This window comes from Cinclus cinclus, chromosome Z (assembly GCF_963662255.1).
Source record: "Cinclus cinclus chromosome Z, bCinCin1.1, whole genome shotgun sequence".
In the NCBI taxonomy this organism is placed as follows: Eukaryota; Metazoa; Chordata; class Aves; order Passeriformes; family Cinclidae; genus Cinclus; species Cinclus cinclus.
In genome coordinates this window covers 76667598-76679628 of record NC_085084.1, presented here as the reverse complement: position 1 = coordinate 76679628, position 12031 = coordinate 76667598, and the positions used below count along the sequence as shown (strand labels likewise).

The window sequence follows — 12031 nt, the reverse complement described above, 5'->3', positions numbered from 1 at the left end:
CAAACCCAGCAGAAGTGGTCCTGCTCCAGCAGACCTGGACAAGTCAGGTCTGTCCAAAGTGGGTAAGTGCTGAGCTTCTCTTGCAAGAGAAGAACTTCCATGTTCTTCAAAATTGGGGAAAAGGGGTGAAATACTTCAGAATTTTACTGTCTCTTATTCATTATTTAGTAACATTGTTTTATTACTTATTACCTGATATCTATTAAGAGAGAAGGTGATTGTGCACTGTGTTCTTAGCTTTTCAGAAGGCAGAGCTGAGGAACTTGTTGCAGGAGAGATTTCTTAAGCTCTAGGATTTCAGATGGCATGATCCTTCCTGTCTGGAATGGGCTAGTTCTTGCATTGCTTCATCTCCTTATTCCCTGCAAGATGCAGGAGTCCACACAGGACCAGACAAACCTGGAGTTTTTTGTACAGGCCTTGAATTGCTGCTGGGCTGTGGTAATAGGAAAACTGCTCATCCTCTCCAAGAGAGGAAATCTTTATTTGGGGCAAGGCCTGGGGCTGTCACTCCTAATTGTTGCATTATAGAAAAAGTCTGATGGAGACAATCACTGGTGCTTGTGGGTGTTGGGTTTGCACTGGGGTCTGAATGCCAGCTGGGAAAAGGTGTTTGAACCTTTGGTTGTCACAGTGCTTGGAGGCAGGTCAGGGATGGAGGAAGTGAAGCATTAAGAGATCTCTGGGCTGAAGCATGAAGCTTATGCTAGAAGTGGTATGATTGTGCCCTCAGCAGCTCTCTTGGGCAGCTCAGGCCCCCCATATTGCACTTGCAGTCAGTGAACCATGGTGTGAGGGACACAGCTCTGCCCCTGTTTCCCCTAGAGCTAACAGAGTTTAGTATCAATTAGCAGCTTAATTTGTAATTAATAACTTGCTGTTTCTTTTCTAAATGGCTTGTGGAGGGGACTGATGCAGGAGGCTCACACAGCCTGCATCGTGCTGTCATCAACTGCCAAGGAACATCCTGAGATTTGGGGGATGGGTTTGGATGTGGATGTTGTTAGAAAGCAGGGAAACAACCCTAACAGGGGTTTGGGATGCAAGCTGTCCTGGAGATGAGTATGGGACCTCAGAACGCTAATGCTTTTCTGTTTTTGCAACCATGAGTGCTGGCTAATAACCCTGAGGCAAATGTTGATCACTGAGCAGGGATCAGTCCAGGCACTTCCACCCTTGCAGTCCTTCTGTGGCAGGCACCTCAGCAGTGCTGGGGGCTGCCTGTGTGTCTGGCGGGTACTGTGAGGGGCTGGCAGGGACATGGCTTCCCTCTGCCAGTGGGAGCTCCTCCAGCAGCACAGGCTGCATGTGTCCCAGCCCAGCTCGGGATCTTCCTTTCTGGGGCTGACATGTCATCTTCCTTGCAGGTCTTTGTGGGTTTCCCTTCCTATCCATATGGATTGTTGCTTTGCTTGCTGCACCATCCTGTGATGGTGTGGGGGGACTCCAGCCTGCTGAGTGCCCTTCACACAGGTCCCTGCCATGTAGAAATTGGAGCTGCCTTGCCAGAAGTGGCAGTGAGTGAAGAGACAGCAGAGATACAACCAACCCAGGGCCACCCAGCAGGGATGAACTTGCCTTTCCTTAAATCCCAGGGAGATCTGCTAGCTTTAACTGTGTGCTGTGTGGCTCTCCAAGTAACCTTCCTGCTACTGTCCCACAAAGAAGAGCTGGATATAATGATGATGATGCCATTTCTTCCCAATCCCAATTCTGCTCCATCCTTCTCTGGCATGCATGCTTCATGTAAGTGGTCCAGAGCACTCCTGCCTTTGTGTTTTGCTCCCAGGCCTTGCACCATCTGTCCCTCTCACTTTTCTTGGAGCCTCATTTTAGGACAGAAGTGCTGTCTTCCTTTTTCTTTAGTAATTATTCCTGAATGACCACTTGCTGTTTCATTCTCTGAGAAATCATAAAAAGTGTCTGTGTGCAGCGAAAAAAAAAAAAAAAATCTATGCTTCACTCGGCAGAAGAGAGATGGCGCAGAAAATGCAAAGTGCATGTGTGCAGCTGTGGGAACCACTGGAATATGATGGCAGGATGTCAGCACTGGGGGATGCTGTGCATGCTCCAGGTGGAGTGAGAGACATGGTGTCTGAGGGACAGACATTCTTATGTCACTCCAGCCTCTCTTTCCCTGTGTGAGTGATGTAACTGGGTTTGTTTCAGTTTTTCCATTTCAAGGCTTTTCAGTGCCCAGCTGTTTGAGCCAAGTGTTCCCTTAGCATTTGAGGCTCTCTGTGCAGGGAGAGATTTGCATCTGAGTTGTTTGGCATTCATTTGCTGTCCAGTGGGTCTCCTGTCTGGAAAGGTCTGCAGTCGGGTCAGAAGCTGAGTTAATTTGCATTGGAAGGCAGGCATACTTTGTTTTGCATGCTGGTTTCTTGCAGAAATCCCATTTGAGGTATTTGTTCTCTTATTGAAGCCATGTTAGGAGCCATGGCATCCTCCGTGCAAAGCTGGAAAAGAGACAGCTAGCCTGAAAGGTGCAAATTAAACCTGTGCTCAGATAAAAACTGCTATTGCACTGTTAATGTGGGCATTTCTTCAGAGTTTTGAGGCTTTTTGCTTGGAACTGAGGAAGAAATACTTACCAAGAGTCCTGTGAGAACTAACGCAGGCTCCAGAGTTCACTTTGCAGCTATGTTGGATGAAACACTTCGAAAATTCAGGGGAAAAGTGCCAGAGGGTCTTTAACTCTCATTTGGATCAGCTCATGAAATTATCAGACAGGGCAGGCATTTTGACACAGCTTGCCTGTGAGGAAGGAGACTTAGGAAGAGCAGCTGTGTGGGGCTGTGGTGCTGCTGAGAATGGGGGATATGGCTGCTGCTCAAACACAGGAGTTTGGTTTGGTTTGAAACTTGATTATCCAAAAACTTTGTTATTCCCTGCCTGGGTGCCAGACTTGGGTCCTCCTTGGTAACCTCCTATGTCTCCCCAGGAATATGTCCTTCAGGGACTGCTCCAGAGCCCACTTCCAGCTCCCAGCAGTCTGTGTTAGCATCCCAGGTGGTTGCCACTATTGACAGCCTGAGGACCATGGGTGCAGCAGGAAGGGTCCCAATGAGCTGGAGTAGAGAAACCTCAAAAACATATGTGTGGGGAAGGCAGATCCAGCTGTAAGTCTGGAGGGGATTCAAACCAGGAGAGGCCATAATCTCTCTTTGCTGTTAAGAGGCTCTCTGTTACAACTTTGTACATTGGAGATGCTGTTTGCACAGTTTCCAACTCACCCCAGCCTGGGGATGCTCCTGAGGCCTCAAATACAGCTTTTTATTGCCCTGCAGCAACATTATCCAGGCTTTGACAGGTAGAAAGTGATCCCTATTGAGTGGTAGCAGCACTTGAGCTTTCCTTCACCTCCCCTTGCACCCTGACCCAGGAGGGAGCTGGGCAAGACACCATCAGTGATACCAGGGCTGTGCCATCTGTGGGGGGTCCGGTGCCAGTGGAGAGCCAGCTGTGGGCTGCAAAGGGTTAAAGAGACATTGACAGTAAACAGAAAGAGAGGACAAAGCAAGTCTGCTGTAATTATGTAGCATTTATTATTAATATGCTGGAATTGCTGGAAGCAGGCTCTGTAATGTGAATACTGATACAGAGGTTCAGAAGACAATTTAGCTCATCTGTCTGTTTATTAGTTCCCTCAGCTCTGGCAGGCAGTGAACTAAAGCCTTGTTTCCCGTTGCCTTGTTGCAGTCCCTCCCTCTGCCCCTGAACTCTTTGCTGTTACGATAAAGAAACCTGGTTTTGTTCATCCTCCGGCCGAGCGATGCAGCAACTTGTGGCATGATCCTGGATAGCCAAGCAAGGCTTCATCCTCGTCCTGAGCTTGCCTTCTTACCAGGCATGGCCCAGAGTGTGGCACTGGGCTGGGCAGAGCCTTTGCCTTTCTGAGAGCAGCACAGCCACAGCTGATGCTGGAGTGGGATGTCCCAGCTCCTGGGACACAGGGCTGCACATCCTTGGGGCAGCAGCAAGACCACATGGCATGGGCTGCTGCAGGCTGGTGCCCGCAGCTCATCATGGGGTTGTAATGAAGGGAGAGGGCAGAAGAGCTTCAGGGAGCTGCTTGGGAAGTAATTGGGAAGCTGGCTGGGAAGTAATTAAAGGCTGCTGGAGTGGAGAGAACAAGAAGTTAAACCATCTGTCAGGGGTTGCAACAAGTTTCCTTTTCCTTCTGTGGCTTGGTAGGATTTGTCATTCTCACTTCTGTCCAAGTTTCTGAGCTTCAGCCTGGGTTTTTTCTGCATATCCTGAACATATAGGACATCCATTCCCTTATGTATTATACAGTAGTTTAAAGAGGATTAAGACAATAGCTAATCTAAATGATGAATTATGTAGATTGCTCAGCCTCTGAGCCATCACGGTTTTTCTTGCACACAGATTAGTCAGCTCAGTAGCTAAATATTGGGGCAAACAGTATAAATCCATACACATAAGCCTCTCTGCCTTGAATAGGATAGAAAGATTTCGAAATGGGCTCTGACACCGCTCTGTGTCTTGTCACGGCGTCTGTGGCTGCCTTGCTGACACGACGGATGGGGAAGGAGCCTCAGTGGTGGCTGGCGCACAGCTCAGGTGGCCAAGGAAATGCAGCATCCAGTGCTGCTCAGTCGATGCTGCTACCAGATATGGATGGTGGCAGGAGAGGGAAGGGATCGATGCTGCTCACCTCCCTGCTGCTGGAGCTGTGTGCTGCTTGAGCCAGGGGAGGCCGATCCGGTCTCCAAAGGAGCAGCCTGCAGAGGGATGACATGGGCTGGTGGGGTTTTGCTTGCATGAAAAGGCTGGTGCGGTTGGTACCTGCCTTCTGTCCCAGCGTCAGTGCCAGGATGGTGCTGGCAACCCCCAGGGAGTGTGACATGTAGGAGAGAGATTGTACTAGCACTGGACTGACAGCAGTTTTTTTCTTAAGCTCTGAAACAGAAGGATTTAAATCTTTTATTTATATGTCTGGTCAAGTCTGTCAGAGTTGTATCAAATATTTTTGACAAGCAAAAATGCCATTTGCTTCAGCTTAATGAAAAATGATTTTTCTTTTCTTCCCCTCCCAGGAACTAAAGGAATTGTAGTTTCAATTGCAGAACCAAAAGCTTCTCAGGAAAAAAAAAAAAACAAAAAAACAAAAAAACAAAAAAACCACATCACAAAACCTAAAACCTGATTGTTGTGAGAGTTGGCTGTTAAAAGAGGCTCTGGGGTGATGTTTTGGGTCTGTGTAAAAGGAGGGTCTGGAGAGCATTCAATCATATGGTATCTCCTTTTATGAAGCTTTCTGGGCATATTATTCTAATGACGTTTAATGGCACTGATTTCTTCCTCTCAACCAAGTGGGTCTTTTCCCAGTCCCACATCATTTTAATTTGTTCTCCTTCTGAGAAGCATGAGAGCTGGGACTGGCTTGACTTGGCACAGAACTGTGTTGGTGGTTGTCTCATCCCTCCTGGTGGGGATGCATCTGGCTGTCTAAGGCTGAGGGTTGTGTGGAGGCAAATCAGGACCAACACTTGTCATAAGACCTCAAATTTTCTCTGCTCCTCTGAAAATAATGTGTTCTCTGTTATTCAGTAGGGAGCAGTGTGGACATTATGGTTTGGCCAACACAATGTGTCTAGCCCAAGATCCTGTAGCTAAGTAAGCCCTGCCTCCTCCTTTCTCCCAGGCTGAAAGCCTTGGTGTGCTTGGAATGCTCTGATGCACAAGATGCCTTGTTCCCCTTCCCCTGTGCCTCTGGTCTCACTACTCCCTTTCTGTGAGGGTCAGAACTGTGTGTGGTGACCAAGTGACAGTTGCATAGTGGACTTGTACAGTGACAACATGGTCTGGTTTGGGGCAGAGGAGCGCTGGACCTTGTGGCATGGGTCATCTACATCTCAGGACATGGGTACAAGTCCCACTCAGGAATGCAGGGTGGACCTGTGTCTGGGTTTTATCTGGACTCTTCGTTGAGTGAGATCTGGTTTAAGATTCAGTCTGGGCCATGGCTGACTGTTGAGGAGCTCTGGGTGCCACAGCTGGGACTGCACACTGATCCCTTCAGCTGGCTGGGTAGTGTGGGCAGACACAGAAACACTGCAGGCTTGAGGAAAAGATCATGTGTCCCCCAAACCCTCTTTCCCCTTCCTTCCAGAGTTTCAGGCAAGGCTGGCTTTGCCTATGCCCTCCTCTTTGGGCACAGATCTCCCTTCTCCATAACCTAGCCCCAGTGCTTGTAAGACAGACCCTTTCTTGTGTGCCAGTTGGGAGGAGGGTAGGGCAGTGGGACAGGCTGACAAACACTCACTGCTTACCCTGAGCTGTTTGTCTGTGTGTATTGACTCAGGATCAGGCTGTCACAGCCCAGTTCCCTGCCTTATGTTGCTTCCCCTGGGAGTTGTCAGGAGGCTCTGGAGCCATGCGGTAACACAGGTCTCGGGGAGGCAAGCAAGGTCAGATGTCTGCTCAGAAATGAGATTGGCAATGATGCCACCGGTGCTGATAAATGGCCTGTCATTAATCTCTGACTCATGGCAGCGGAGAGGGCAGCAGTGGAAGAAACCCATGAGGTCACTGGCAGCTTCTCTCCCTCGGGACCTGCACACAACTTCTACCCTAAACCCTTCTGCATAGGGTGGGCTCATCCCCTATGATGACAGGGGGTTCTTTTCGTACACACCTGCCCTTTGTATTTGTGTTTGTGTGCAAGTGCATGACACAGCTCCTGACGAGCTGCTGTCAAGCCTTTAAACACCTGGAAACTGGCACAATCATACAGTCCCTGTGAGAACTGGATTTTGGATTGTGGCGTAACTCTGTCTCAGCACTCCTGCAAGGCAGGATGAAGGTTGAAACAGAGCTTGTGTTATCAGTGTGTTGCAATACCACTGAGAGACACGAGGTGCTGGGAGATGCTGCAGGGAACTGGGGGAGACCAGACTGAGAAGCTCAAACCCTGGCTGTGCTCCCTGTGCTGGGGCATTGCTGGGGCTGGGTCTGCAGGGTGCTTATCCCTCTTGCAGAGCAGCCTTTCCTCCTCTCCTGCTCTTTGAGTCTCTTCTCATGCTTTTCATAGAAGGGTGTCTTTCCTCAGTTGCAAAATACTCCTTGGAAGTACAGCCAAACAGACAGGACTTTCTGTGGTAGTGGATGCTGATGGAGATGCTGCACTCCCTGCTCAGCCATGCTGATGAGATGATAGAACTGAGATGCCTTTTAGGGCAGCTGTTGGTTCTACAAGTACAGCCTTTGCATACATGCAGGGAAGAGGTGACTTTCTCCTCTGGATTATTTGGGGGTTGTTTCAGTCTCTTTTAGGACATTAGGAGACATGGTTATTCCACCTTGACTCACTCCAGATGCTTGAATCTCTCATCTTGCAATAGTGAGTGGATGGGCAGCAGCAGGCAGAGGCTGCAATGTGGGACTGGGATTGGGACTGGGTCTGGGATTGGGATTGGGACTGGGGCTTCTGTGCTCGGAAGGACAGGGGAGAGTGGTGCACTGATGGGGATGAGGATGTGCTCATTTTGGAGAGTGAGGCTTGCCACTACCTCAGGCTGCTGAAGCACTGGCAGAGCCTGAGCTGTGCCTCCACTACCTTCCCCCTCTGCCTCTGCTGAGCTACGATTTAATTTTTCCCTTTTCTTCCATCCCCTCTTAACTGGAAGAAGTCCTAAATAAAGTTGCTGTCACTTTTATTTATGGGCACAGAGGAAGACATGGACAAAAAGCCTGCGTGCTCCTGACAGCTACAAAGCATTTGGCTGTTTTTCCTCACTTGCCTTGGCGAGGCAATCGATTTGGGCACAGGCAAGCACCTTCCACAGGGTGCATGGGGCTCCCACATGCCCCTGCCCAGGGCACTCCATGAGGAAGGATGGGAGGTGGCTTTGCATCCTGGGTCCTGGCTCTCAGCTGTTGCAAAGCCAGACTTGTCTGGGAACACCTGTCCTAAAATCCTGCACCCCTGAAAATACAGATGCATGAACACGCCTGCCTTAAGAATCCATCACAGGCTTCTTGTCTCCATCTTGATTGGTTCCAGTGAGGTCAACTTTTTTTAATAACTCCTGGACTTCAGCAGGGAAAACTATTTCCTTCAGGAAATAATATAATTAAGGCTGCCTGACACTTCTGATTATAAGCCCCTGTCTTCAGTTGCTTGAAACTACGCCAGCCTTTAACCATTTGGACTGAAACTTCACATGTCTCTGCCTCCGGCTGAATTTTTTTGGAAAATTTTAGCAAAGAGTGTTTTAAGCTTCTCTCAGGACAGGGTTGGGGGGGTGAGGGGGAAGGCATTAGTTTATCCACAGTTAAAAATAAAAATTAAAAAAAAAAAAGGGCAGAAAAATTCTTGCAGTTGTGCTGAAGAAATTCCAGTATCTTTGTGCTGTGAGACTGGGCCAGATAGTTTTGGAGAAGGTTCTGAGCCAGGCATCAGGGTTCTGCTCATTGCTGATGCCACAAAAATCCACCTTCCCAGTGCCAAGCTGTGAGGCTGCGTGGGTATGTTACCCACAGCATGTGCTGGGAGCTTCCTGCAGCAGGAGCTACTCTGCCTTGAGCACTCAGCACTGCAAATCCTGTGCCCTCAGCTTGTGCATGGGACACCTCGCTGCTGGAAAATGTTGGGCCCCTTCTGTTAGTGCAAGTAAAATTCATGGATCCCTGATCAGCGTAGCCCCAGCTTGTGCTGGAGAGAAAGATTTTTGGCAAATGCTGTGTGTTTGGATATTTTTTCTTTTTTTTTTCTTTTTTTTTTTTTATTATTAAGCAAATGGTTCAGTTAACCATTAGCCCTTGTAGATGCATCATGTGGGACACGTAGCATTCCATGAATGCTGGGTTTCCTCCAGCATTTTGCAAGGACCTGTTTAAAGAGTTAGTGCTTTTGCAGGCAGGTTTCTTTTAAGTCACCTTGTTGCCACAGAAATGGCTAAGGCAGGAGTATTTCTGTGGGGCAGCCCAGAGAGGCTCAATAAAATAGGTGTCACACTGATGAAGTGCCCTGACCATAGCACTACTGAGACCTCAAGTGCTGATTATGCTAGGTGAGCTCAGTAGTGACTCAAGCTCTCCTGCAAGGACCTGATCCAGGACTTGTCCCTGCTCTGCGGCTGATGACATTTGCTCCTTATGTGAGCCCATCTGAGCTGTGATCAGGGCTGTCCCTTGGTTATAGGGAAGAACAGCTCACAGATCTTCCCTCTGGCTCAGCAGTAACTCATGCTCCAAATCAGGTCCTTCAGCTGGTGACCTGTTTTGTACATGCTGAGCTCCTCCAAAATCCAGTTTGACCCCAATTTGAAACCCCTAAAAAGCAAGTCATGAATTGACTTCCATGTGGAGAGCAGGGGTGCTGGACCTGTGGCAGGGCTGGCTCATCTGGCTCAGCGCAGGGCACAGAGGTGGCAGGGAATGTCAGTCCTTTCCACAGGTTTCAGAAATGTCTCTCAGAAAAGGCACTGGGATTTTGCCCTTTGTACTCATAATAATGCACTCCCTCCCTAAGGGTACTCAGTGCTAAGCCCAGTCTCTCTTCTCAGGTCCCTGCCAAGCTGGAATTAGAGCCCATAGGGTCTCCGGCAGGTAATGATAAATGAGCCTCATCTTTTGCTGTAACCTGGTCTCCTTTCCTGTTCCACTTCATCTGTGGGTAGGGGAAAAAACCAACACCCACAACCAAAAGCGTTTCCAAAACATAACCGAAGAGTTACACTGGCATTGCAGATCGAGAGGAGATTTGGTGGGGAGCAGCCTTTCCCCTCCTTGCCAGTCACTTCTCAGCTCTGGGGTGCCTGACAGAGCAGCTTTTGAGTGATGGGGTATTGTGGGTTCTGGGCTTGGGGCAGCTGGAGTTAAATTTCTTGGTGGCTGACACCTGACAAGTGTGATAAATTGCGGCACATTGTGGCTGCCGGCATGACAAACAGTCCGCTTCCCTCCTTGTATACTCTGAGAAAATTTTGTAATTATTTCTGAGCACTTTGCAAATGAGGGTTTCTCCATCAGGCACCCAGTGTAGTTTCAGGGAGTGGTCATTTATTTATTTAGGTTTTCTAGGCAGGCAGGAGGTAGATGAGGGGTTGTAGTTTGGGTTTCTGCAGCATCCTCCCATTGGCTTTTCCAGGCCTTCCATGAGGTCCTGGGAGGAACTCTGGCAAAGCTCATCAGCTGAGGGTTGGGTGCTAATTAAAGCCTGTGGTGTTCCAGGCTTGCAGTCACTGTCACCCTTGGGAAAGAATCTCTGCAGGAGTGAGTCCCAGACTTTCCTCTTGCCAGTAGGTTTTGGCTCCTATTTTTCATTTTTAATAATGCAGAGCCATAAGACTTTTTTTCTTTTTTTTTTCTTTCTTTTTTTTTTTTTTTTTCTCTTCAAAGCATTTAAAAAGAAGTGGGGGGAGCAACACAACCTCCACCACAAGAGCTGGATAATGAGCACAGATCTCGACTGATAATTTGTTTGTCTAACACAAAAAGCGTATTTCCTGCTGTAAGGGAGGGCACCGCTGGTTACACTAATGCCTCTGACTCCATCTCACAGGCAGCGTGTCAGCAGCACAGAGCGTTCTCCTCCCGTTTTTTCCAGTCCTTGGGGCCTGTGCTGCAAAGCTCTGCAGGCATGCTTTCCTCTTCACACCCCCGGGTTCAGTCTGGCCTCACCCTGCACCGTTTAACACGTGTGAGGCTTTTCAGGGTTAGGGCTCAGGCAGCCAAGACCTCATGGGCAAACACCTTGGTGCTGGGCTGACGGTATGGTGCTGCTGTGCTGTTCTGTCTGGGGAGTGTTGCTGTCTGTCTTTAAAAAAGATCAGAGATGCCCCAAGCTGCAGGGGTCCTTTTCCCCCCCCTCTCCCATTTCATGTCTCAAAATCAAAATAATTAACCAAATACATGCTTTGGGGCTGGACTGTGATGCTCTTGTGGGAGGGCTCTTGTTCCAACAACGTTTGTGTTTGCCCCAGTTACCCCCAGCTGTCAGAGCTGGAAGACAGATTCACCCCTTCCCTGGCTGATTGCTAAACCTGAAGCAATGGCAGAGCTTCACCTGGTAGCCTGACAAGTTGTCTCTTCTGTTTTGTTGAAGAAAATCCCAGTTCTGAGCAGCGAGGGTTGGACAAGAAGCCAGAAGAATTGCCCAGACCTTTATGAGAAATTGGGGACGCCCCAAGGACTTTGGACTGGTGGAGAGGTAAGAGGTGGGTTAGAAACCTTGCTCACCTGACTCGTCCTGAGTTGGTGTGCTTTGTGGGAGTGCAGGACACATGTCTTCTGGTGAGGATGGTGGTGTTTAATAAAGTGTGACAAAGGGATGCTCCTTGCTCTGGCTTGTGAGCAGCCTTTTAGCTACTGTGCAAAGAGGGCAGGTGCTGAGAGTGGTTATTTAGGATGCGGAGGCCAAGTATGAATGAACAGCCTGGAAAATGTCCATGTTACGGTCTGCCCAAGCTCTCCATCTTGAAGGCCTTTTGGGCAGCTCAGAGGTTCACAGTCCAGCCACAGGTGCAGAGGTCCTGTGTTGTGGCTGAACCACTCTTGAACAGGTAAGTGTCACCCAGCCAAGCTTTGTGGTGGAAAGTGAGGTGCCACCTCTTCCAGACAAGCACAGCTTGGAACTCTCAGGTCTGCTGGGTGTTTTCTTTTTGCTTTCCTGCCCTGGTGGGCTGCAGCATCAGGGATGAAGTGAATGGGCATTGCTTGAAAAGTAACACGTCCCCTTAGGAGACCACGACCAGCAGCAGCCATGGGAAAGAGGTCATCCTATCTCTGAGGGCTGTTGCACATGTGCTCAGTATGGGGCTGTGGCAGGACAGTGCTGTTTGAGGAGGAGTTTGGGATCATGTTCTCTGAGCCATGGTGGAGCAGGGAAGGAGCCTGGAGATGGAGCTGCCCCACTTGGGGATGCAGACCCTGCAGAGCCATGATGGGGAAGCCCGGTGCTTGCTGATGCTGTGCCTGAGAAAGGAAAATGATGAATTAAAATTTAACAAGTCTCTAAATGCCAGACAAGGACGTCTTAAGTGGGAATTGTCACCGTTTG

At 49.1% G+C, this 12031-nt stretch overlaps 1 protein-coding gene across 1 annotated transcript in view; it reads left to right on the top strand.

The window, feature by feature from the left end:
* CNTFR (ciliary neurotrophic factor receptor) overlaps nt 1-12031 on the top strand; it is a 198601-nt gene that overhangs the window by 41011 nt on the left and 145559 nt on the right. The window contains exon 2 of the mRNA XM_062513288.1: nt 11078-11182. Coding sequence (XP_062369272.1) covers nt 11078-11182 — 105 coding nt within the window. The remainder of the gene's footprint in view (nt 1-11077; nt 11183-12031) is intronic.